The sequence below is a fragment of the Balaenoptera physalus genome, assembly GCF_965194825.1.
Source record: "Balaenoptera physalus genome assembly, chromosome: 1".
NCBI lineage: Eukaryota > Metazoa > Chordata > Mammalia > Artiodactyla > Balaenopteridae > Balaenoptera > Balaenoptera physalus.
Window position 1 is genome coordinate 64,895,026 of NC_138882.1, and position 25,471 is coordinate 64,920,496.

Here is a 25,471-nt window from a genome sequence, read left to right on the forward strand (position 1 = left end):
CCAGGATCGAACCCAGATGTAAGGAGAAGATCACTATTTCCCGATGGGTCTGTGGGAGACGGGGATCAGTTCAGGCTGTTCAAATATGGACAGAAAGTCCAGATGAGAAGCAGTGGGATTTGGATGGTTGATCCAGCCACTCCTGGCTAAGGGCTTTTCCCAGTACTCCAATGTGGAGGGTTTGCTAAGAGGTGAAGCACCTGTTGCTATCCTTGAATGTCTCCATTCAGTTGTCCTCATTGGCTAAATGTTGATTTTATAAGGCTCTATGTGCAAAGAATTCCATCAGATATTACTCATTAACTCAGTTAGTCATTCGATAAATATTTATTGAGTGCCTACTCTGCACTGAGGATATGGAAATGGACAAGACAGACGACATTCCTCCTTTCCTGGAGCTTACGTTCTGGCAAGGGAGACAATGAACAAATACCTAACTAAATAAATATGGTTGTTGCAGAGTGTGATGATTGCTATTGTTGGGAGGGGAAAATTTCCCCCTTCCTCTCTTGGTTTTTTTAGCTGGTCGAATAACTAAAGTGACATAAGACAGATTAACCGGAGAAAAACAAATTTAATTAAGTACTGTGGGGAATCCACATACCATGAAAGATTCCAAAGACAGTCATGCTAAATGAGATCTATATGTCATTCCAGACTAAAGAGAAAGGGGTAGAAATCTGGGACTTCAAAGGGAAAGAAAGCAATTCAGAGGAAGATGAAAAAGAGCAAACGTTTGGTAAACAAATGTTTTCTGCACCATACAGAAGCAATAGGTTGCAGAGAGGAATTTTAACAAACAGACTTTGCTGGGTTCTGTGAAAGGAAAATAAAAATGGAGTAGGTATTCCTAAGAGAGCTCTCTAAAATGGAGCCAGGAGGCTACTAAAGAATTATGACTTATGCACATCTCAGCCGGGATGGAATCTGACCTTTTGACGTGATGAAGTCATCCAGACACCCACAACACCTGCCAAATACTCAAAATATTAATTGGCTCCTTACCCTAAAATAACTTGTGACAGTCTATTTGTTGGACCCCTACCCTAAAACAACTTGTTATTCCTTATGGACAAATATTTTCTGACTGCAGTCAAAGTCATCACAATTCTTGCCAGGCTACTTTTAACAACCTCGTGGCTTTTTGGGGTTTTTTGGCTTTAACAACCCCTGACTCTTTCTTTTTCTCAGCACACTCTTTCAGGGTTACCCAAATCTGTGTCTCCTGAATTGCAATTCTTAAGGCCCCAAATAAACTCTTTCCTTCTTTGCAGCCTCCTGCATTACTTTTTGGTTGACAGCTCTTCCCTGTCTACAACAGCTAGTTCATGTTATACTATAGTTATCTATGGTGATAGCTCCCTTCCTGGAACAGGTCCTCTGCTACTTTTAGGCAGTTAGGGGGAAGGTCAAAGATTCTTCCCAAGTCTTTGGGCCTTGGTTGTTTTCAGCTCCAAATAATCTACATGCTTCTAGCACTTGAAATCCTGGGCATTGAATTTCAATACAGCTGTCATCACTGCAGAGAATAGAGTAAAGAAATAGGACAGAAACAGGATGTCCTACAGAATATTCAGAGGGCTCTTAAACTTAGCCAATTTTCTCTCAAAAAAGGATGATAGCTTCATCTTCTCATCAAAGGCTCTAAATAGTAATGAATCAAATGAATGAATCTTGGCATTGTAACTCCTTTGAATTATCTCATGTTGTTCTATAGATATGCAGTTAAAAGGCATTTAAAAAATCTTAGATTGGATGATGCAATCATACCAGAGCTTCTTGAAGGGACCAAAGAAGCACCAACATTGTTTACTAGGAAGAAAATGCCTCATGAATAAACAGAAATCTCCAGAAAAAAAAAAATTCACATGCCAAAGTGGTACATCTTGGGGCGACTTATTCTGAACTACTGCACTATGAAAGAAATAAACAGGGTTGTCCAGTGGAGAATAACCAAGGAAGACCTCTTAGAAAGAGTGGTCAGGGAGGCACCTTTAAGAAGTGACATCTGAGTGGAGATCTGGATGTGAATGAGGTAGCCATGCCCGCAGCTGAGGGAGGAGCATTTTGTGCAGACTTAACAGCCAGTGCAAAGACAGACACTGAGGGGAGGTGCTTAAAACTGGAGGTTTTTAGACCTTATTCTCATGCTCAGATGCATAAGGCCAAGTTCTAGGCACCTGTGTTGTAATGGGGCTATAATAGGGCTTACTGTTATTTCATAGACTAGCAATAGTGGTATAGCAATAAACAAGAAAGATTTTGTAGTCCTCTTGCAAAAAAAGTATTCATGTTCTAAAACTTACAAAAGGCCCCTGTTTTGCATGTTAACAGAAAAACAGAGTATAGAACCAAAAGAGGTATCAGATATCATCTAATCCAAATCGTCATTTTAGAGTCGAAAACAGTGGTCCAAAAAGGTGAGATGGAAGTCCCACGTTCACATGACTTGATAGTGGCAGAGCTGAGATTAGAACTCCAAATTTGAAACTCCATATGCTTTTTTCCTTAACAGGTTAGGGATGAAATATTTGTAATTGGTAGGCACTCAAATAATTTGTATTAAATATTTGTTTTGAAAATGATAAACCTGATTTTCCTCCTCTCAGATTTCTCCCACTTAGTTTTCCATCTAGCTCGAAGCTCTCCCAAATTCAGTTGTTATAAAGGAAACCAACTTTGACTAAGGTGCTCACCCCCTTACCCGAATGTGCAAGCAGTGTGTGTAACACACTTTGGCCACCAGAGGGAACTGAAGGCTGCTACTCAGAGTAAAAGTTCTCATTTCTGTACCCAAGTTCTGATGCGGTAGCCTGAGAATCTTCCTGAGAATATGGGGAGGCGGAGTTGGAGGCAGGAAATGGAGGCGGGGCTTCGGCTCACACACCTGTAGCCCCCACCTGCTCAGGTGACTGGCCCAGGGCAGCTGAGGGAAGTTACCTCACCTTTGCTGAACACCTCAGAGAGCCAGGTCCGCCAGAGCCAGAGCTGACAAACTCCTGCACCAGCACCACCACGCGGCATTTATAACAACGATGAAAATGGGGGTTTGAGGCCAGGCCAAAAAGATGAGGACTCACCCTGAGGAGATGTGACCGAAGCTTATAATTATAAAGACGGCAGGTCAGGTGGTATGAGCTTACTTACCAATTCCCAGAGTATCAGAAAGAGGAAGCACCCCTGAAGAGACTGAAGAGACCTTTTTAGGAGGAACAAAGGGAAATGCCACTTACATGGGGTGAGGGGTCAGCAAGGGCAAGACATTTGTGAAACCACTGCCTCCAAGCCTGATGACTTAGGCCCATAACTGGCTTCCATGAGTTCAAATTCGTGCATGGTGCTAACACATATATGCCGAATCTAAAAAAAAAAAAAAAAAAAAAGTTCTGAAGAAGCTAGGGGCAGGACAGGAATAAAGACACAGACATAGAGAACGGACTTGAGGACACGGGGAGGGGGAAGGGTAAGCTGGGACGAAGTGAGAGAGTGGCATGGACATATATACACTACCAAATGTAAAATAGAGAGCTAGTGGGAAGCAGCCAAGTAGCACAGGGAGATCAGCTCGGGGCTTTGTGACCACCTAGAGGGGTGGGATAGGGAGGGTGGGAGGGAGACACAAGAGGGAGGAGATATGGGGATATATATATATACACATATAGCTGATTCACTTTGTTATACAGCAGAAACTAATACAACATTGTAAAGCAATTATACTCCAATAAAGATGTTAAAAAACAAACAAATTCGTGCGTGGAATCCTGATAATCCCTGAGTGTCTCTGTCTGAGAGACTCCTGGGCCAGGAGCAGTTTATAAGGTGTTAAATTTGGGGGCTTCTATCTGTCCCACTGGGACCCTTCCTGCTCTTCGGTGCGGATAGTGAAGTAAACGGAAAGGAGGAGCATACGTGGAAAAAGCAGCATTTCCTCTCAGATGCCAGGTAGTCATATCCAAAGGTATTAAAGGAAGGCGTACGGGTGAAGAGACTGGTCCTTTCCTAGTAGTATGACTTAGGCAACTGCTTAATTTCTCTAAGCCTCCGTTTTTCCATCCGTCAAACAAAACAAATCCCATTTAGGACGATTTCCCAATCCTGACAGAGGCGGGTCGGAGCGGTGGGAAGGTGGATAAACAGCCGGGTCCCAGCAGGCTGAGGAGCCGGCCTAGGGACACGCCCTCCCGCCCACCACTCCCGTACTCCGATTGGTCCTCTTCGGAGGGACGGGGCCGGCTTGCCCGCGGTGGGCGGGGCCGGTAGCGCAGGGCGGGGCCGGTAGCGCTGGGCTAGCTTTGGACCTCCTAGGTCGCAGGGCTCCGGACTCTCGCTGGGGTCATCGCCATGGCCGGGTGTGCCCGCGGGTCCGCGCGTGCCGTGCTCGCCTTCCTGCTGGCGCCCGTGCTGGTGGCCCTGCTGGTGGCGCCGGCGCGGGGCCGGGGTGGCCGGGGCCACGGGGACTGGGGCGCCGCCGAGCTGCTGCCGCCCCGCGAGAACGCGGCGCTGGTGGCTCGCTTCGTGACGAACGTCTGCGACTGGGGCGCGCTGGCCACCATCTCCACTCAGGAGGGGGTGCGCGGCCGGCCCTTCGCCGACGTCTTATCGCTCAGCGACGGGCCCCCGGCCAAGGGCAGCGGCGTGCCCTACTTCTACCTGAGCCCATTGCAGCAGTCAGTGGGCAACCTGAAGGTGAGCGGGCGGGGCCGTGTGGCTCCGCGGGTCGGAGCGCGAGCTTTTCGACTATAGCTTGAATTCTGCCTGCGAAGGAGAGCCAGCCTCGTAGAGATAAGAATGTGAACCCAGCCCAAACCCCTGCCTCTTCTCTCCCGTGCTGGCCGGGCTGACATTGCAGCTTTCCAGTTGTTGGGCAACTAAATACCAGGAATTTCACACACGCCCTCGCCACCGCGCCACGCACTTGGGGCGAATTCTTTACCAGCACCTGGAAGACTTCTCAGCCCTGAGTCGTCTTGAGGCACGGTGTCTCATTAACTGGGCTCTAATTATTAAAAGCGTTACCGGGTGTAGAGGCCGTTGGGTAGTTTAGCACTTTGTATAAGTGGCTTCGGGATTTCTCTTTGTCACCGCTTCTTTTGAACTAAGGATTTTCCCTTCAGCAGCATGAAGCGAACAGACAACTTCGTGAATGATTATTGCAGTCTTTAGGCCTCGTGTGCACATGAGCTTCCCCGTTAGGGATCAGACCTTTTGGAGGGCCATGTCCTTACCCTTTGCCCACCATCTGGGGCAAGGCCAGGTTAACACCTCTCTGGTGGACCCCTGCTGTGTCAAGAGCGGTGTCACAGCTTGGGAGACTAGAGCCATACTGAGTCCAGGAATGGAGCCTGATTTGGGGAAGGTTCTTTTGACAAAAGATCCCAGGTTTGAGGTTAACACTGTTGATAGAAATAAGATGAAAGAAACCTGATATTTGCTGAAGCACTCACCGTGTGCCAGGCTGACCTTTCCATTCATCTTCCACTCATTGTCTCTTTTAATAACCCTTTGAGGGGGGTATTACCATCCTCATTCTGCAGATGAAGAACTTGAGGCTTAGATAGGTTATGTAACTTGCCCAAAGACTTTGGCCACACTTGAATTTCACCCCAGATCCATCTGCCTTCAAAACACAGGTCGTAGAGTGGTGGCCCATGAGCTGATCAGGCCCACAGACTGGTTTTCTTTGGCCCACGCAGAGTTCTGTTTTGTTTTTAATAAATCTGAATTAATTCTCAACATTCAAAAATGGAGATTGCGAGTAAACGTCTAAATTTCTAACTTCTTGAAAAATTGGAAGCTCTGTGGCACTGGGGGCCTGCATTCTTTGAGCAGAACCAGAAGCAGCTGCCTCCTTTAGCCAAGACACATACAACCCCTTCACCATTTTCTTATTGCCAGCCCACTCCGCTCCACTCCCTTAGACATTTGCTCAGAGCAAGCTCATTCCACTCCCACCTTGTGCTGTTCAAACTTGGCTGCAAATACAGTCACCTGGGAAGACTTTTAAAAAGGCAATTCCAAGACATTTTACTAAAAACACATTTTATAAAAAAAAAACAAAACAAAAAACACCCCAAATCCCTCCTTGATGCTTCTAATATTGGGGGAGGGCAGTGAGAACCACTGCTACACATGAATATATTTAAACTTCTGCTGATATTATCGTCCTCATTTTAGGAAATGTGGAAACTCAAACTCAGAGGTGCGGAGACTCACTTGTGACTAGTCAGCTAATGGCTGTCAGGTGGAACTTGAGCTCAGGTCTTTGACATCTCTAGAAAAAGACAGTGGTGAGGCACTTACCCAGGATTTCAGGTCCGTGATTGTAGTGACAAGGCATGGCCACATCAGAATTAGTCTGACTCTGATGCCGGCAATTAACCAGTCAAAGCTGGTTTCTGCTTTCTATCTTTCCTCCTCCTTCTGACCTCTGTCTTCTTCCTGTCTGATCTTGTGTACCCTACCCACCAGATTTACATGAACAAAATACCACTCAGCATTGCCGTCTGCCCAGAAACCTTTAACAACATCTGGCTGCATAGCGCTGCATAGGATTCACCTGGGTGTTTGTTAAAAATGCAGATACCTGGGCTGGGAATGGAGCCCAGAAATCAGCATTTTAACAAGCTCTCCAGGCAAGTGGTTCTTGGAAAGCACTGACAGATGCCAGCCTATAAAATACAATCTTGACTCCTTAGCTTGGAGGTGAACCACCCTTAATACCCCCAGCCCCTGACCTCTCCCCCACCTTGTCCCCAACCCCCTTCCCTCTGAAAGCCTTTCTTTCAAGCAAATTGGGTTTTCACTACTCACAGTTGTGTCTTACACTTTCCCAGTTCTGTGTTTTTGCAGTTACCGTTCCCTTTACCTTTAATACGTCTTCCCACTTTTGTGCTGATTTGCCTATGTTATAGGGCTTTCTAGGGTTTCCATATCACTCCAGGCTGTGCTGACATCTTCTTACTCTGAACTTCAAATACACTTAACTGTACCATTCCCTTGGCAATTAGTTATGTGCTGCTTTTTGACCTATTCTGCGTCTTTGTGTTGCATTTAAAAAATTTTATTTATGTCTGACTTCTCAACCAGATTATAAACTTACAGAGAAGGGAAAGACCTTATCTGAGTCTCCCCCTCCCTTATTTTTGGTCTCCTATAGTGCCTTACCTAATAGTTTGTTGACAGCAAACATTTGGCCTAATGATTCCAAAGAGATCTCTTTATGACTCACTGTTTTGATGGGTCACTGTGAGATGGCACAATTCCCCACACAAGACACTTGGGGTTTAAAACACTAAATACAACATGTGAATTTTACTGTAATCTGTCAACAGTGCCTTTTATGAAGCTGATTTCTGAATAAGAAAGAGTTAGGAATTTTGCTTGCATCACATTTTTAATCTAAGAATTCTCTTATTGCTAGAACAGGAATGAGCAACTTCTCCAGTTTTGAAATCACATGACAGTTTCTGCTAGCATAAGATAACCAAGAAGCATGATTCAGCTACTTTCTTGCTTAAATTGTACAGTTAGCTAGTTGAGCCACTGTGGTATTTTTATGCACTAGTTTCACATTAGTCTAATCCTTTAGTCTTTCAGTGAAGACTAGAGATCAGCCTTGTATTTGGGTGGTACTGTAATTATAATTCCTCTGGTGAATATGGGACAAATTAAGAGTTTAAGAGAAAAAAAGCGTTAAAATAATTCTTACCAAGTCAATTAATTTTAAATATGAAACAACCTCCAACACACCTTTTTTGGAGAGAGGGTGAAGATCAGTCTCTATCCAAGTAGTAATTTTCCCAAGTGGAAGGTGGTATTTTCCAGTTCATTGTTTCATGGAAGAACGGTCAAGCTCTGGGGACGGTATGCAACTTGTGAAATTTATTACCTTTCCAGAGACAGTATTTCACATGAGAGGTCTTCATTTTCTCTCTACAGGAGAATCCATATGCTACGCTGACCATGTCTTTGGCAGAGACTAGTTTCTGCAGGAAATATGGCTTTGATCCCCAAAGTCCCCTCTGTGCTCACATAATACTATCAGGAACTGTTATCAAGGTAAATAGTTATCCTACAAGAACAGATACTTGTTTTAGAAGAGCATCATGTTATTAACAATGCAGGAAGAGATATCTTAGAATAAAATAAAATTGATTTGTGGTTGAGATACAGAGTTAGAATATGTTCTGGTATGTAATTTCATGAAAGCTAACGGTTTTAATCAGTTGCTTTCATATAGGTGTTCAATAAGATATTTATGAGGAAAATGAACTATTTTTTGAAGCCGAACAGATATAACAGCTATTAAGCGTGTATATGAGGAACATCTGCCCAGCCAAAGTTTATACTCCTGACCATGTTGTACGTTGTACAATATTTCCCATGTTTGGGTTCCTTGTCTCCATATTTTAACAGTGGCTTAGAGCAGAGAGTGGATTTAGTAGGTTAAAAGGGGAGTATCCATTATTAAATACTAGAAATGAATTTAGACAGTTTGGGGTGAGTGCTAGAGGGAAGAGGTTAAATAAAATCGTGGGAAGGGCAAAGGGCGAGGTGTCATGGGAACTGATCTGATCGCCAAGCAGCAGACCAGCTTCTTGACCTTGTCAATCATGAATACCTCAGATAAGTTTTATCTGTGGTCTCAAAATTCTATGTGGATGCATCTCTAGAGTTGAGTGTCCTTCACTGGCAAGAGAAAGAGGGGCAGCAGATACTCTTGAGTTCCATTGTGCTTCTTCTAAAGACTTTTATCCTTTGTGTACACTCATCTACGTGTTTAACATGTGCATGTAATGGGATAAAAGTGCTAATGTTACATAGCATAACCACCAGTAGCATTTTATTATAGCACTTTGTGCCAATTACTCTGATAGCTCAAAATTGCTATTTAGCAGTGAAAATTGGTACTCATGATGGTTTCCCACTTTATTATAGTATGTGTTATCACCAACATTTGAAATCTCCATTGTTCTCTGCATTTCTTCAAACTTCCTTTACTTCCTCTTGATTCCATAAGATCAGAATTTATAGTAGATTTTAAAAGTTCTCAGCACAAGGGAAAAAAAAAGAAAAAGAAAAAAGATGAGAAAAAAATTGTGGCTATGTGTGGTGATGGATGTTAACTAAACTTGTGATTATTTTGCAATGTATGCACATATCAAACATTATGTTGTACACCTAAAACTAATACAATGTTATATGTCAATTATAGGTCAATAATTAATTTTAAAAATAAAAATTAAAAAAATCAGGATTTATAACTAAATAAACTCTTTAGGATTTGTGGAATGCTAGAATCACACATTCTTAACAGCCAAGAAAACAAAATGTCACTGCTATGAGTAGGTTTATTTTACATATGTCTTTTAGGTGAGTGAAGCAGAAATGGACGTTGCAAAGAATTCATTATTCATTCGACACCCTGAGATGAAAACCTGGCCATCCAGCCATAATTGGTTCTTCGCTAAGTTGAATATAACCAATATCTGGGTCCTGGACTACTTTGGTGGACCAAAAATAGTGACGCCTGAAGAATATTATAATGCCACATTTCAGTAGGTATTTGCATGTCTTTCATCTTTCTAATATTACAGCCCTTTTCAGTGGTCCTCAACCTTCTAAAGCAAGGGGGTCTTAACCATTTCATGTATCATGGATCCCTTTGGCAAGCTGGTAAGGCCTACAACTCCCCTAGGAAAAATATTTTTTAAATGCATAAAGTACACAGGATTACAAAAGAAATCAACTATATTGAAATACCTTTATAAAAATATTTTATAAAATGCGTAGTGTAGTAATATGTTGGCTTTTTAATGAATACGTTAAATAATAAGGTCTAGTAGTGCGTCCATAACTTCTCTGCACTTTCAGAGTAGTGAGAACTGAATATATTAAGACATCTGCAGCAACTCTACCATGATGTGAGAGTATCTGCGATTTCTATATTTCTGTTGCTGGCCGTCACAGATACACTGTCACCACTGTGGTTTATTGCCTACATTCATCACTGAAGAGAATGATACATTTCAGTTAGAGCTTAATGAAAATGAAAACTTTTTTCCATCCCAGTTTTTTCCCGTCACAAACCCCCTGAACTCTATCTACAAACTAGGACACCAGGTGGAGATTCTGTTATTTTTTCTTTTATTTGTCTGCACCCCACGGCTTGAAGGATCTTAGTTACCTGACCAGGGATTGAACCTGGGCCGTGGCATTGAAAGCGTGGAGTCCTAACCACTGGACTGCCAGGGAATTCCTGAGACCCCATTTTAAGGCTATGCTTGTGGGGCCCTGGGTAGAGCCCAGTTCTGACCCGTGATGGCATTTTCTCATGAGAATCAGACCCGGGTGCTTCCAGACCATGAAGGATCCACATTGAGTCTGAGCACGTGACCCCTGTCTCCTCAACCCCCAGTCCCGTGAGGGTTGGAGGTGGAGGTGTGTGGTGTATCCCGCCAGGAAGCGGATACTTAGAGGGAAGGAGTCATGGGAGAGAATGAACGAGAAGAACATAACCTGAAGATGGGAAAGGGACAGGAAAGAAGGGTCTGATTAGATCCTTTGAAATTAGGTCAGGGTTCAAATGAAGGAATACAGGGACTTCCCTGGTGGTCCAGAGGTTAGGACTTCGCACTTTCTTCAGGGGGCCTGGGTTTGATCCCCAGCTGGGGAACTAAGATCCTGCAAGCTGCGAGGCATGGCCAAAAACAAACAAACAAAACAAAACAACCCCCCCCCCCCCCAAAACAAATGAAGGCATACAAGGGACTGGTACTTTTCCCAGGTGACACAGGTCACTCTGGCATGTCTGGCAGCCTCAAGGTCTAGCGGACGGTGATGACAATAACAGTAGCAGTAGCGTTTGTTGAGCATTGCTGGCTGGTGCTGTACTGGCAGCTTTACATGTCTGAACTCACTGAACTCTCACTGCAATCCTATGAGTTAGGTAGTGGTTTTCTTCATGTATGAGATAGAGAGCTGATGCACAGAAAAGAAACTGGCCTAAAGCCTTACAGCCAGTAAGCAATGGTGCTGGGATGCAAACCCCAGCATTCTAGCTCCACAGCCCTCAACTTGCTTCTAACCAAGATGTTCTGCTGCCCCTCTGGTTACCTTCCTGGCAGCTGACCAGGCTTCAATTCCAGTGTAATTTAAGCACTTTCTACTTGTAGCAGACTTACTGCTGCTTGTGGAGATCAGGGTGACGATGCTAAGCTAGACCTGTAGGTTGCAGTTCAGGTTTGGGTTTAAATTCTCAGCATTCGTTTATTCTGTCTTATTCTATTGTACAACAGTTCTGTGGTGAACTATTGACTTTCCACCATGATTGTGAGTCTCTTCACAGCAAAGCTCAGGTTTTAGTTTTGGTTTTTCATTCCAAACTGGACCTAGGACAGTACATGACACAGAACAGGTGTTTATTAAATACTGGCTACTTGTTAGGCTGATCCTTTGAGACAAAGATTCTCGACTTCCTTGTTTGAATAAAGAATCTAACAGTCATGGTGTTTATTCTGCTGCCGTGCATGCAGGAGAAGAGACCTGGGCCAGTGATTGTCTCCTGGACACGAAAAGCCATCTTACTTTATAGGAAGACAGAGGTAGCAATTACAACATTATGGCAGGGCAACAAATTATCAAGGAGGACGGCCAGTAAGATAATAGGCCTGCTCTTTGAGGTTAAAGTTCACTTTTACAAGACATAACAATCTCTGAAGTACAGTTGTCTTTGTATAAATAATATGCCCGAGGACAATGCTTGCTTTAATAACAAAATAAAACTGGGTTTTCCCATAAGTCTCCACACTGAATAAGTGAGTAAAATAGATAAATTTGAGGTTCCCACTTAACACAGACGAGTGGGCCTTTTCTGCAGCTCAGAGATAAAAGGGAGCACTCGCTCCTGTCCTTCTGAGAGGAGGACAGAAGATTAGCCCAGGGAGTGACCCCTCCTGAGACAGGACTCCAGAATCCTAGGAATGGGCGGTGACTTGAAGGTGACCTTCCCGAACAGGTGCCTCTGACTCCATTTCAGAGTCCAGGAGTGGGTGCCCCACCATCCCACCCACCAGGTTTGCCATCAGAACTGTTCAGTAGCCCAAGAGAGTATACAATAGTTCTTGCCTTGCTGGACTCATATTGAATGGAAGGTTGATGCTTACCCAAAGTATTTGCGCTCATGCTTGAGTAAGCGGTTCTCATAAGTATCAGCAATTGCTTCCTCTCACTGTTAAGTCTGAGTAGCAGGCCTCTGGGCTGCCCACGTGTTCCCTGGCAAAGACAGAGGTAATGAGAGGTCACAGATTACAAACCTGCCCGCTCTCCCTTACCTGGAGCTGGATTTCCTGATGGCAGTGGTTGGGGCCGCAACAGGAAAATGGGTCAAGGTCACGTCCCCGGCTGTACGCTGGCTGATTGCTGCTTTTTTGCCCTAATGTTCAGGACCCCTTCTGTTCTCGACTGTTCTTGTCTTTTATTTTATTTTTTTTATAGATTTATTTATTTATTTATTTATTTATGGCTGCGTTGGGTCTTCGTTGTTGCCCGCAGGCTTTTTCTAGTTGCAGCGAGCAGGGTCTGCTCTTCATTGCGGTGCGTGGCCTTCTCATTGCGGTGGCCTCTCTTGTTGTGGAGCACGGGCTCTAGGTGCGTGGGCGTCAGTAGTTGTGGCACGTGGGCTCAGTAGTTGTGGCTCGTGGACTCTAGAGCGCAGGCTAAGTAGTTGTGGCACACGAGCTTAGTTGCTCCGCGGCATGTGGGATCTTCCCGGACAGGGCTTGAACCTGTGTCCCCTGCATTGGCAGATGGATTCTTAACCACTGCGCCACCAGGGAATCCACTGTTTTTGTCTTTTAAATCTTCAGATATTCTTGAATGAAATGATCACAGCAGCCACAGCTGCTGATGAATGTTTCATCCCGGCAGCGTTTGCTAAGTGTGTCAGCATCATACTTGGAGAGGAGGAATGATGGCCGAGATGAAGATTCCTAGCTAGGCCTGACCCTAAACCAGAACTCAGGAATCTGCATTTTAGCAAACTCAGATGATTCTTTTTTACTTATTTATTTATTTATAAAATTTTTTTAATTTGCAAATCATATATTTGATAAGGGGTTAATATCCAAAATATATAAAGAATTCATACAACTCAATAGCAAGTAAAACAAACAATCCAATTATAAATGGGCAGAGGATCCGATTAGACATTTCTCCAAGAAGACATACATGGCCAGGTACCTGAAAAGATGCTCAGCATCACCGATCATCAGGAAAATGCAAGTCAGAACCTCAATGAGATATCACCTCACATGTGTTAGAATGGCTGTTATCAAAAAGACAAGAAATAACAAGTATTGGTGAGGATGTGGAGAAAAGGGAACCCCTATGCACTGTTAATGGGAATGCAAATTGGCACAGCCACCATGGAAAACAGCATGGAGATTCCTCAAAAACTTAACAACAGAACTAACATATGTTTCCAGCGCTTCCATTTCTGGATATTTATCTGGAGAAAATGAAAACCTCCAGCAAGTCCATCTTTTCTAATTTGAAAAGATGTATGCACCCCATGTTCATTGCAGCATCATTCGCAATAGCCAAGACGGGGAAACAACCTGTGTCCATTGATGGATGGATAGAAAAAGAAAATGTGATTGCTGTATCTCTCTATATAGATATAGGAATATTATTCAGCCATATAAAAGAAGGAAAGCCTGTCATTTGTAACAAAATGGATGTACTTTGAGGGCATTATGCTAAGTGAAAAAAGTCAGACAGAGAAAAATACTGTATTATATGTGGAATCTAAACAACAAATAAGCAAGCAAACAAAAAACCAAAGCAAAGCAAACTCGTAGGTACAGAGAACAGATTGGTGGCTACCAGAGGCGGGGTGGGGTGGGGTGGGTGAAACAGGTTAAGGGGGTCAAAAGGTACAAACTTCCTGTTATAAAATAAACAAGTCATAGGAATATAATATACAGCATGGTGACTATAGGTTATAATACCATACTGCAGATCTGACAGTTACTGAGTAAGTAGATCTTAAAAGTTCTTATCCCAAGAAAAAAATTTTGTAACTCTGTGTGGTGATGGACGTTAACTAGACTCCTGATGATCATTTCTCAATGTATACAAACATGGAATCATTATGTTGTACACCTGAAACTAATATGTTATATGTCAATTATACCTCAATTAAAAAAAGAAGTGATTGTATAAGTGTTCAAAGATATAGATGCAGTGTGGCATTTTTTTCTTTTCCTTTTAAATAAATCCTGTATTTAAATCTAAATCTTTTTTTTTTTTTTTTTGGCTGTGCTGGGTCTGTTGCTGTGCGGGCTTTCTCTAGTTGCGGCCAGCGGGGGCTACTCTTCGTTGCAGTGCGTGGGCTTCTCATTGCGGTGGCTTCTCTTGTTGCAGAGCACGGGCTCTAGGCATGTGGGCTTCAGTAGTTGTGGCGCATGGGCTCTGTAGTTGTGGCTCGTGGTCTCAGTAGTTGTGGCTTGCGGGCTCTAGAGCACAGGCTCAGTAGTTGTGGCACACGGGCTTTGTTGCTCTGTGGCATGTGGAATCTTCCCAGACCAGGGCTCAAACCCCTGTCCCCTGCATTGGCAGGCGGATTCTTAACCACTGTGCCACCAAGGAAGCCCTAAACATTTTTTTAAAAATATTTATTTATTTATTTATTTGGCTGCACCGCGTCTTAGTTGTGGCATGTGAGATCTTCATTGCTATGTGCGCGATCTTCGTTGTGGCATGTGGGAACTTTAGTTGTGGCATGCGGGATCTTTAGTTGTGGCATGCTAACTCTTAGTTGTGGCATGTGGGATCTAGTTCCCTGACTAGGGATAGAATCCGGGCCCCCTGCATTGGGAGCGCAGAATCTTAGCCACTGCACCACCAGGAAAGTCCCATGGACTTTAAATCTAATTTAAAGTATTAGATTTTATACTCCAATAAAGATGTTAAAAAAAAAAAGCATTAGATTTTAGATTATGGAACATTCATATAATGAACCACAAAGCAGTCATTGGAAGTGATGTAATTAGACATAGACATGTAAAGATGATCACAATATATTAAATTTAAAAAGCAAGTTACAAAATTGTATGTGTCATAAATGCCATTTAAAAACATATAGTAAAAATAACATACTCTAGTAATAGAAAAAAAGTTCTGGCAAGACACATTAAAACCTTACAGTATATAATTCAACAATAAAAATATAATTAATTCAATTAAAAACCAGGCAAAGGATTTGACGTATCTGTGAATATTACTCAGTCATAAAAAAGAAGGGAATCTTGCCATTTGCTACAACATGGCTGGACCTTGAGGGCATTACGTTAAGTGAAAAAAATCAGACGAAGAAAGACAAGTCCTGTATGATCTCACTTATTTGTGGAATCTAAAAATAGAAATAAAAAATTAAAAATAACCCCAAACCCTGAACTCATAGATACAGAGAACAGATTGGTGGTTGCCAGAGGTGGGAGGTGGGCGGGGGTGGGTGAAATGGGTGAAGGGGGTCAAAAAGTACAAACTTCCAGTTATAAAATAAGTCATGAGGATATAATGTACAGAATGGTGACTATAGTTATTAATACTGTGTTGTATGTTTGAAAGTTGCTAAGAGAGTAGATCTTAAAAGTTCTCATCACAAGAAATAAACGTAACTAAGTGCAGTGATAGAAATTAAGTAGCCTGGGGTAATCATTTTACTATACGTACCTATTTCAAATCTTTATGCTGTGCACCTGAAACTAATATAATGTTATGTGTAAAATAAGCATAATACAAAATATACAGTTAGAAGGAGCAGCAAGAAATATGAAAATCTGAAGGAAGGAGAAATTACTTCAGAATAGTGGGATTAGGGAAGGTTTCATTGGAAGAGTTAGCATATGAGTTGGGCCTTTTAAAGATAGCAATTTGATATGTGTGAAAGGAAGAGAGTATGCTAGGCAAGGGAACAACATAGATTTAAAAAAAGAGCAAGGAATTGTGAGATGTGGTCAAAGAATGGTGTTTAGTTTCACTTGGAGGATGGTAGAAGGTAATTTCAGAAGGTAGGTTTGGGCCAGTTTGTAGAAGACATTGAGTATGAGATTAAAACGCATATATTACTTTGGATTAGGACAGAAGGATGTGTATGCTGTTTTATGGTATGAGTGAAATGACCTCACCCACAGCGTTAGTCAGGAGGGTCCAAGTCATGTCTCTTACGTTGTTAAGAGACGACATTTAAATTTCAGTGGCTTAAGAAAACAAAAGTCAAAAGTTTATTTTTATTTATGCAAATTCTGCCGTGGATTTGGGCAATTCTCCAGGACAGTTATCCTGTGTGTGTTTGTTGGCTCCACAGTCTGGTCTCTGTGGACCCTGTGGCACCTCCATGTTAACACATGCTTCCACAAATGGCTGTTGCAAGAAAAAAGTTCTGAAAGGTTACCCATCTGGAACTAAGTTACTTTGTTCTAGAAGCCACACACGCACTGCTTCTGCTTACAGCTCATTGGCCAGACGAGTACCGTGGCCCTTCCTAATGAAAGCGGGGCCTGGGAAGTATGGTCTCTGTGTGTCTGGAAATGGGGAGGGCATGGATACTGAGGAGGCCTAGTAATGTCCACCACACCCAGACTTGCACAAAATCACTGTGATTCAGAACAAGACTGTATTTACAAACGAAATAGAGATACGTAAGGTTTCTCATACTCTATTAACAGAAATTTCCCCATCTGTTGCATTTACAACTTTCAAATGAAGGAAATATTGTTTACGGTTTATCCACCCACAACACATAATGAGAGGAAGATAGCTACTTATTTCTGTAGTCTGCCTGTTATCATCTCTAGGGCAGCATAAATTGGTGTATGTTGTATGGGGCATAAGCTCTGCCGACACACAGCTGACACCTCACTTGGCTTCAGCTGCAAGCTGCAGTCTAGCCATTATAGACCACATCTTCCAAAGGACGCCTCCTCATCAGAATGTGATGAGAGAGAAAGCCACGCTTAAGGAAAGAATAACACTGATGTAATGTGTGTACACACAGTCGCCTGTATGTGGTGTGAACATGTTACATGATCTACGTAAACGGAAGATATTTTGAGAATGGAATGTAGAGCTAGTATGGCTTAGTCAAAAGTGCCTGAGCTTTGGAGTCAGAGATCAATAAGCTACAATCCTAACTTTATGAACTAATTGCTCTGTGACTTCGAGCCTTAGTTTCTCATCTTTTTTTTTTTTCACACACACACACACACACTGTATTTTATTTTTACAAGAGATAAATAAACTGACGCCAAGCATTATAAATGGATGACCACAACAAAAGCAACAATGATTGCAATTACCAAACACGAAACACTCCCACTATGTCATAATATTGACATTCAGTCTAGTAATCCTCCACTGTAACAGCTCCTTTACTTTGCAGTGAAAATTGATTTGTATATTTTTTGCCTCTGAGTCCTTGTGGGATATTTTTTTTTTATTCAAACAAAGTCACAAAAATTATAATCATCCTCATCAGTTCACTCAGTCCCATGTAATTAATTTTTTTTTATCTTGATCTTTTGTTAGCACTTTTATGAATTTATCAGTTTTCCATTAGAGTTCTGAAAATGCGTATTCATTCAGTTCAGCAGTATAGTAAGTTACCAGAAACCTGTACTTGTCAGAGTCTTTTCCATGAATTCCTTGAAGATGAAACCCTTTTATAGGAACATTTTTGCAAAAGCATCAGAGTACACCCAGAACTGTCTGTAAATGATAAAAGACTTAAAAATGACCACGGTTAAAGATTTGATGAAAGTTCATAATAATGCAATTGACAGGGAAATTTAGTTATTTCTGAGATGTACATTTTAAAGTAATAACTAGAATTATGACTTATAACATTATACCAGAACATATAAGATTTTTAGAAATTTCATGTACTGTCTGAAACAATTATATTAACATATTTCCATACAAATAACCCAAAGAAAGTTTAGTATTAGTTGTTTTTTTGTTTGCTTCTTTGTTTGTTTTTTATACTGCAGGTTCTTATTAGTCATCAATTTTATACACATCAGTGCAGTGTATACATGTCAATCCCAATTGCCCAATTCAGCACACCACCATCCCCACCCCACAGCGGTTTTCCCCCCTAGGTGTCCATACGTTTGTTCTCTACATCTGTGTCTCAACTTCTGCCCTGCAAACCGGTTCATCTGTACCATTTTTCTAGGTTCCACATACATGCGTTAATCTACGATGTTTGTTTTTCCCTTTCTGACTTACTTCACTCTGTATGACAGTCTTTAGATCCATCCACGTCTCAACAAATGACTCAATCTTGTTCCTTTTTGTGGCTGAGTAATATTCCATTGTATATATGTACCATGTCTTCTTTATCCATTCCTCTGTCGATGGGCATTTAGGTTGCTTCCATGATCTGGCCATTGCAAATAGTGCTGCAGTGAACATTAGGGTGCATGTGTCTTCTCAAATTATGGCCTTCTCTGGGTATATGCCCAGTAGTGGGATTGCTGAATCATATGGTAATTCTATTTCTAGTCTTTTAAGGAACCTTCACACTGTTCACCACAGTGGCCGCACCAATCCACATTCCCACCAACAGTGCAAGAGGGCTCCCTTCTCTCCACACCCTCTCCAGCACCCATTGTTTGTGGATTTTCTGATGATGCCCATTCCAACTGGTGTGAGGTCATACCTCATTGTAGCCTTGATCTGCATTTCTCTAATAATCAGTGATGTTGAGCAGCCCTTCATGTGCTTCTTGGCCATCTGTATGTCTTCTTTGGAGAAATGTCCACCCAGGTCCTCTGCCCGTTTCTGGATTGGGTTGCCTGCTTCTTTAATATTGAGCTGCATGAGCTGTTTATATATTTTGGAGATTAATCCTTTGTCCGTGGATTCATTTGCAAATATTTTCTCCCATTCTGAGGGTTGTCTTTTCGTCTTTTCGTCTTGTTTATGGTTTCCTTTGCTGTGCAAAAGCTTTGAAGTTTCATTAGGTCCCATTTGTTTATTTTTGTTTTTATTTCCATTACTCTAGGAGGTAGATCTTGCTGCGATTTATGTCAAAGAGTGTTCTTCCTATGTTTTCCTCTAATAGTTTTATAGTGTCCGGTCTTACATTTAGGTCTCGAATCCATTTTGAGTTTATTTTTGTGTATGGTGTTAGGGAGTGTCCTAATTTCATTCTTTTACATGTAGCTGTCCAGTTTTCCCAGCATCACTTATTGAAGAGACTGTCTTTTCTCCATTGTATATCTTTGCCTCCTTTGTCATAGATTAGTTGACCATAGGTGTGTGGGTTTATCTCTGGGCTTTCTATCTTGTTCCATTGGTCTATGTTTCTGTTTTTGTGCCAGTACCATATTGTCTTGATTACTGTAGCTTTGTAGTATAGTCTGAAGTCAGGGAGTCTGATTCCTCCAGCTCTGTTTTTTTCCCTCAAAACTGCTTTGGCTATTCGGGGTCTTTTGTGTCTTCATACAAATTTTAAGATGATTTGTTCTAGTTCCGTAAAAAATGCCATTGGTAATTTGATAGGGATTGCATTGAATCTGTAGATTGCTTTGGGTAGTATAGTCATTTTCACAATATTGATTCTTCCAATCCAAGAACATGGTATATCTCTCCATCTGTTGGTATCATCTTTAATTTCTTTCAACTGTGTCTTATAGTTTTCTGCATACAGGTCTTTTGTCTCCCTAGGTAGGTTTATTCCTAGGTATTTTATTCTTTTTGTTGCAATGGTAAATGGGAGTGTTTCCATAATTTCTCTTTCAGATTTTTCATCATTAGTGTGTAGGAATGCAACAGATTTCTGTGCATTAATTTTGTATCCTGCAACTTTACCAAATTCATTGATTAGCTCTAGTAGTTTTCTGGTGGCATGTTTAGGATTCTCTATGCATAGTATCATGTCATCTGCAAACAGTGACAGCTTTACTTCTTCTTTTCCGATTTGGATTCCTTTTATTTCTTTTTCTTTTCTGATTGCCGTGGCTAGGACTTCCAAAACTATGTTGAATAATAGTGGTGAGAGTGGACATCCTTGTCTCATTCCTGATCTTAGAGGAAATGCTTTCAGTTTTTCACCATTGAGAATGATGTTTGCTGTGGGTTTGTCGTATATGGCCTTTATTATGTTGAGGTCGGTTCCCTCTTTGCCCACTTTCTGGAGAGTTTTTATCATAAATGGGTGTTGAATTTTGTCAAAAGCTTTTTCTGCATCTATTGAGATGATCATATGATTTTTATTCTTCAATTTGTTAATATGGTGTATCACATTGATTGATTTGTGTATATTGAAGAATCCTCGCATCCCTGGGATAAATCCCACTTGATCATGGTGTATGATACTTTTATTGTGTTGTTGGATTCTGTTTGCTAGTATTTTGTTGAGGATTTTTGCATCTATATTCATCAGTGATATTGGTCTGTAATTTTCTTCTTTTGTAGTATCTTTGTCTGGTTTTGGTATCAGGGTGATGGTGGCCTCATAGAATTAGTTTGGGAGTGTTCCTTCCTCTGCAATTTTTTGGAAGAGTTTGAGAAGGATGGGTGTTAGCTCTTCTCTAAATGTTTGGTAGAATTCACCTGTGAAGCCATCTGGTCCTGGACTTCTGTTTGTTGGAAGATTTTTAATCACAGTTTCAATTTCATTACTTGTGAATGGTCTGTTCATATTTTCTGTTTCTTCCTGGTTCAGTCTTGGAAGGTTATACCTTTCTAAGAATTTGTCCATTTCTTCCAGGTTGTCCATTTTATTGGCATAGAGTTGCTTGTAGTAGTCTCTTAGGATGCTTTGTATTTCTGCAGTGTCTGTTGTACCTTCTCCTTTTTCATTTCTAATTTTATTGATTTGAGTCCTCTCCCTCTTTTTCTTGATGAGTCTGGCTAATGGTTTATCAATTTAGTTTATCTTCTCAAAGAACCAGCTTTTAGTTTTATTTATCTTTGCTATTGTTTTCTTTGTTTCTATTTCATTTATTTCTGCTCTGATCTTGATGATTTCTTTCCTTCTGCTAACTTTGGATTTTGTTTGAAGTTCTTCCTCTAGTTCCTTTAGGTGTAAGGTTAGATTGTTTATTTGAGATTTTTCTTGTTTCTTTAGGTAGGCTTGTATAGCTATAAACTTCCCTCTTAGAACTGCTTTTGCTGCATCCCATAGGTTTTGAATCGTCGTGTTTTCATTGTCATTTGTCTCTAGGTATTTTTTGATTTCCTCTTTGATTTCTTCAGTGATCTCTTGGTTATGTAGTAACGTATTGTTTAGCCCTCATGTGTTTGTGTTTTTTACATCTTTTCCCCTGTAATTCATTTCTAATCTCATAGCATTGTGGTCAGAAAAGATGCTTGATATGATTTCAATTTTCTTAAATTTACTGAGGCTTGATTTGTGACCCAGGATGTGATCTATCCTGGAGAATATTCCATGCGCACTTGAGAAGAAAGTGTAATCTGCTGTTTTTGGATGGAATGTCCTGTAAATATCAATTAAACCTATCTGGTCTATTGTGTCATTTAAAGCTTGTGTTTCCTTGTTTATTGTCGTTTTCAATGATCTGTCCATTGATGTAAGTGAGGTATTAAAGTCCCCCACTATTATTGTGTTACTGTCGATTTCCTCTTTTACAGCTGTTAGCAGTTGCCTTATGTATTGAGGTGCTCCTATGTTGGGTGCATATATATTTATAATTGTTATATCTTCTTGTTGGATTGATACCTTGATCATTATGTAGTGTCCTTCCTTGTCTCTTGTAACATTCTTTATTTTAACGTCTACTTTATCTGATATGAGTATAGCTTCTCCAGCTTTCTTTTGATTTCCATTTGCATGGAATATCTTTTTCCATCCCCTCACTTTCAGTCTGTATGTGTCCCTAGGTCTGAAGTGGGTCTCTTGTAGACAGCATATATATGGGTCTTGTTTTTGTATCCATTCAGCAAGCCTGTGTCTTTTGTTTGGAGCATTTAATCCATTCACGTTTAAGGTAATTATCAATGTGTATGTTCCTGTGACCATTTTCTTAATTGTTTTGGGTTTGTTTTTGTAGGTCCTTTTCTTCTCTTGTGTTTCCCACTTAGAGAAGTTCCTTTAGCATTTGTTGTAGAGCTGGTTTGGTGGTGCTGAATTCTCTTAGCTTTTGCTTGTTTGTAAAGCTTTTGATTTCTCCATCGAATCTGAATGAGATCCTTGCTGGGTAGAGTAATCTTGGTTGTAACTTCTTCTCTTTCATCACTTTAAGTATATCGTGCCACTCCCTTCTGGCCTGTAGAGTTTCTGCTGAGAAATCAGCTGTTAACCTTATGGGAGTTCCCTTTTACATTATTTGTCCTTTTTCCTTTGCTGCTTTCAATAATTTTTCTTTGTCTTTAATTTTTGCCAATTTGATTACTATGTGTCTTGGCGTGTTTCTCCTTGGGTTTATCCTATACGGGACTCGCTGTGCTTCCTGGACTTAGGTGGCTATTTCCTTTCCCATATTAGGGAAGTTTTCGGCTATAATCTCTTCAAATATTTTCTCTGGTCCTTTCTCTCTCTCTTCTCCTTCTGGGACCCCTATAATGCGAATGTTGTTGCGTTTAATGTTGTCCCAGAGGTCTCTTAGGTTGTCCTCATTTCTTTCATTCTTTTTTCTTTATTCTGTTCCGCAGCAGTGAATTCCACCATTCTGTCTTCCAGGTCACTTATCAGTTCTTCTGCCTCAGGTATTCTGCTGTTGATTCCTTCTAGTGTAGTTTTCATTTCAGTTATTGTATTGGTCATCTCTGTTTGTTTGTTCTTTAATTCTTCTAGGTCTTTGTTAATCATTTCTTGCATCTTCTCGATCTTTGCCTCCATTCTTTTTCCGAGGTCCTGGATCATCTTCACTATCATTATTCTGAATTCTTTTTCTGGAAGGTTGCCTATCTCCACTTCATTTAGTTGTTTTTCTGGGGTTTTATCTTGTTCCTTCATCTGGTACATAGCCCTCTGCCTTTTCATCTTTTCTATCTTTCTGTGAATATGGTTTTTGTTCCACAGGCTGCAGGGTTGTAGTTCTTCTTGCTTCTGCTCTCTGCAGTCTGGTGGATGAGGCTATCTAAGAGGCTTGTGTAAGTTTCCTGATGGGAGGGACTGGTAGTGGGTAGAGCTGACTGTTGCTCTGGTGGGCAGAGCTCAGTAAAACTTTAATCCACTTGACTGCTGATGGGTGGGGCTGGGTTCCCTCCCTGTTAGTTGTTTGGCCTGAGGCAACCCAACACTGGGCTCTTTGGTGGAGCTAATGACAGACTCTGGGAGGGCTCACGCCAAGGAGTACTTCCCAGAACTTCTGCCACCAGTGTCCCTGTCCCCACAGTGAGCCACAGCCCCCACTCCACCCCCCAACCTTGGCAGGAGACCCTCCAACAGTAGCAGGTAGGTCTGGTTCAGTCTCCCCTGGGGTCACTGCTCCTTCCCCTGGGTCCCGATGCGCACACTACTTTGTGTGTGCCCTCCAAGAGTGGAGTCTCTGTTTCCCCCAGTCCTGTCGAAGTCCTGCAATCAATTCCCACTAGACTTCACAGTCTGATTCTCTAGGAATTCCTCCTCCCGTTGCCGGACCCCCAGATTGGGAAGCCTGACGTGGGGCTTGGAACCTTCACTCCAGTGGGTGGACTTCTGTGGTATAAGTGTTCTCCAGTCTGTGAGTCACCCACCCACCAGTTATGGGATTTGATTTTACTGTGATTGCGCCCCTCCTACCATCTCATTGTGGCTTCTCCTTTGTCTTTGGATGTGGGGTATCTTTTTTGGTGAGTTCCAGTGTCTTCCTGTTGATGATTGTCCAGCAGCTAGTTGTGATTCTGGTGTTCTCACAAGAGGGAGTGAGAGCATGTCCTTCTACTCCACCATCTTGGTTCCTCTCCCAGATGATTCTTTAGTACACTAAAGTGGCTGAAATTAACTCGAGATCTTAAACTTTCAGATCAGAAGTTTCTCTAGTCCTTCCCTAGAATGAATTAACTTTTATGATTTGTCAACTCAGTTTAATGAAATAATTTTTCTTCCCCTCTCTTCCTCTCTCTAGGTGAAGCAGCATATGGCGAATTTAACCTCATGTGCGAAGTTTCTTAGGAAGTTTCATGCAGACTTAAAGCGCTTAATGTTTCTTTATGGAAAGTTTCCCAGATTATTAGACAGTTTTCTTCCCTTGCTTGCATGTTTACAGAATTGAGATGGATTGTTACCACATTTCTTGGAAGATGAGATTGCTGGATAGATTTATATATATTTCCGTATTTTGAAGCCATTTTCATAGAGACATGTCATTCATTATGATCAAAGAAGTTTTGTTCCATCAATTCCAAATAGTTTGCCAATGGTGCTCCTTAAAGAGGAGTGGGTACCAGTTTCAGATTGCCCATTGGCATTTGAAAGTACTCAAGTACGTGTTTCTAATTACTGAGAACCACTGTGCTGGGGAGAGGTGTCATGCCTCCACGGCTGCTGCCTGAGCCTGTATTAAGGGCTTGGCTCCTGTTACAGTGCACCTGAATAAATCTTGCCGAGGCAAACAAACAGTAACGAAACACAAATGGAGCGTCCCACTCATGGTCCATTTATGTCTGACAGTCCTGGGTGTTGGTGATCCAACACAGGGCAAGACTGTTTCTTATAAAGAACTTTAAAAACAGCTTTTGAAGTCTAAAGTGATAATTATCTAGAACAAAGGAAGTTCATAAAACTTCCTGAATTTGATTTAATCAAGGAAGTTCATAAAATTGTCTGAATTTGATTTCCTCAGCTAGGTGGACACTGTATAATCAGTTTCCTCCACTCAAAATACATAGACACAAGCATACATTTTTTTTTGGCCCCAAAATGGGATTGCGAAGAAAGAAAAGAAAGGAGGGGATTTTGTGTGTAATTTGTTTCTGGTGTTCTTTTCTAAGTTAAGTTAACGCAGATATGGACCAGTTTAAACCATGGCCCAAATCCATCTCCCAACCACTCTCTCTAGCTTCTTTTCTAATGCTACTCTCAACAATGAACTAAGCCTTCCTCAGCTGCTTCAAATCTCTAAATGGCTTCTAATGCTGTTACTACCTAAATCATGTCATCAGAGGGAAAACAACATGACTTTTAGAAAAGAAATCACATTTCTTCAGAAGGGAAAAAACTGTTTGCTTTTATTACCTATATACATGATTTCAGAAGACTGTATGAGATCCATCATAAAGAGGTGTGTCAGGAGTCAAGCAACTGAATCCTTAAATGGCTAAGAGAGAGGAAGTTGAATATGAGTTTGAAGACTACAAAATGAACTTATCTGAAGTTGAGCAAACAGCTTCTCTTTAAGAAAAATGATGTATCTTAAACTTGGTAGAGTAGGTTTCTTATCCAAGGCATTAATAATTAAAAGCATTATTTTCATGAAATATGTTGGATTTATTTTCTTACACAGAGATGTTAATATTT

General features: G+C 41.4%; 1 protein-coding gene across 2 annotated transcripts; it reads left to right on the forward strand.

The window, feature by feature from the left end:
* Nucleotides 1–4,255: 4,255 nt before the first annotated feature.
* CREG1 (cellular repressor of E1A stimulated genes 1) lies at nucleotides 4,256–25,431 on the forward strand (the record flags this gene model as incomplete). 2 transcript variants are annotated; one of them, XM_082439018.1, is made up of 4 exons in its annotated part: nucleotides 4,258–4,686; nucleotides 7,939–8,058; nucleotides 9,373–9,557; nucleotides 24,081–25,431. In XM_082439018.1, exons 1-4 carry the CDS (start codon nucleotides 4,342–4,344, stop codon nucleotides 24,082–24,084), a joined length of 654 nt encoding a protein of 217 aa, XP_082295144.1. In that variant the 5' UTR covers nucleotides 4,258–4,341. The 2 variants fall into 2 exon arrangements, with proteins under 2 accessions (XP_082295145.1, XP_082295144.1); XM_082439019.1 differs by lacking the exon at nucleotides 24,081–25,431 and having other exon boundaries at nucleotides 4,256–4,686; nucleotides 9,373–9,561.
* Nucleotides 25,432–25,471: the final 40 nt, after the last annotated feature.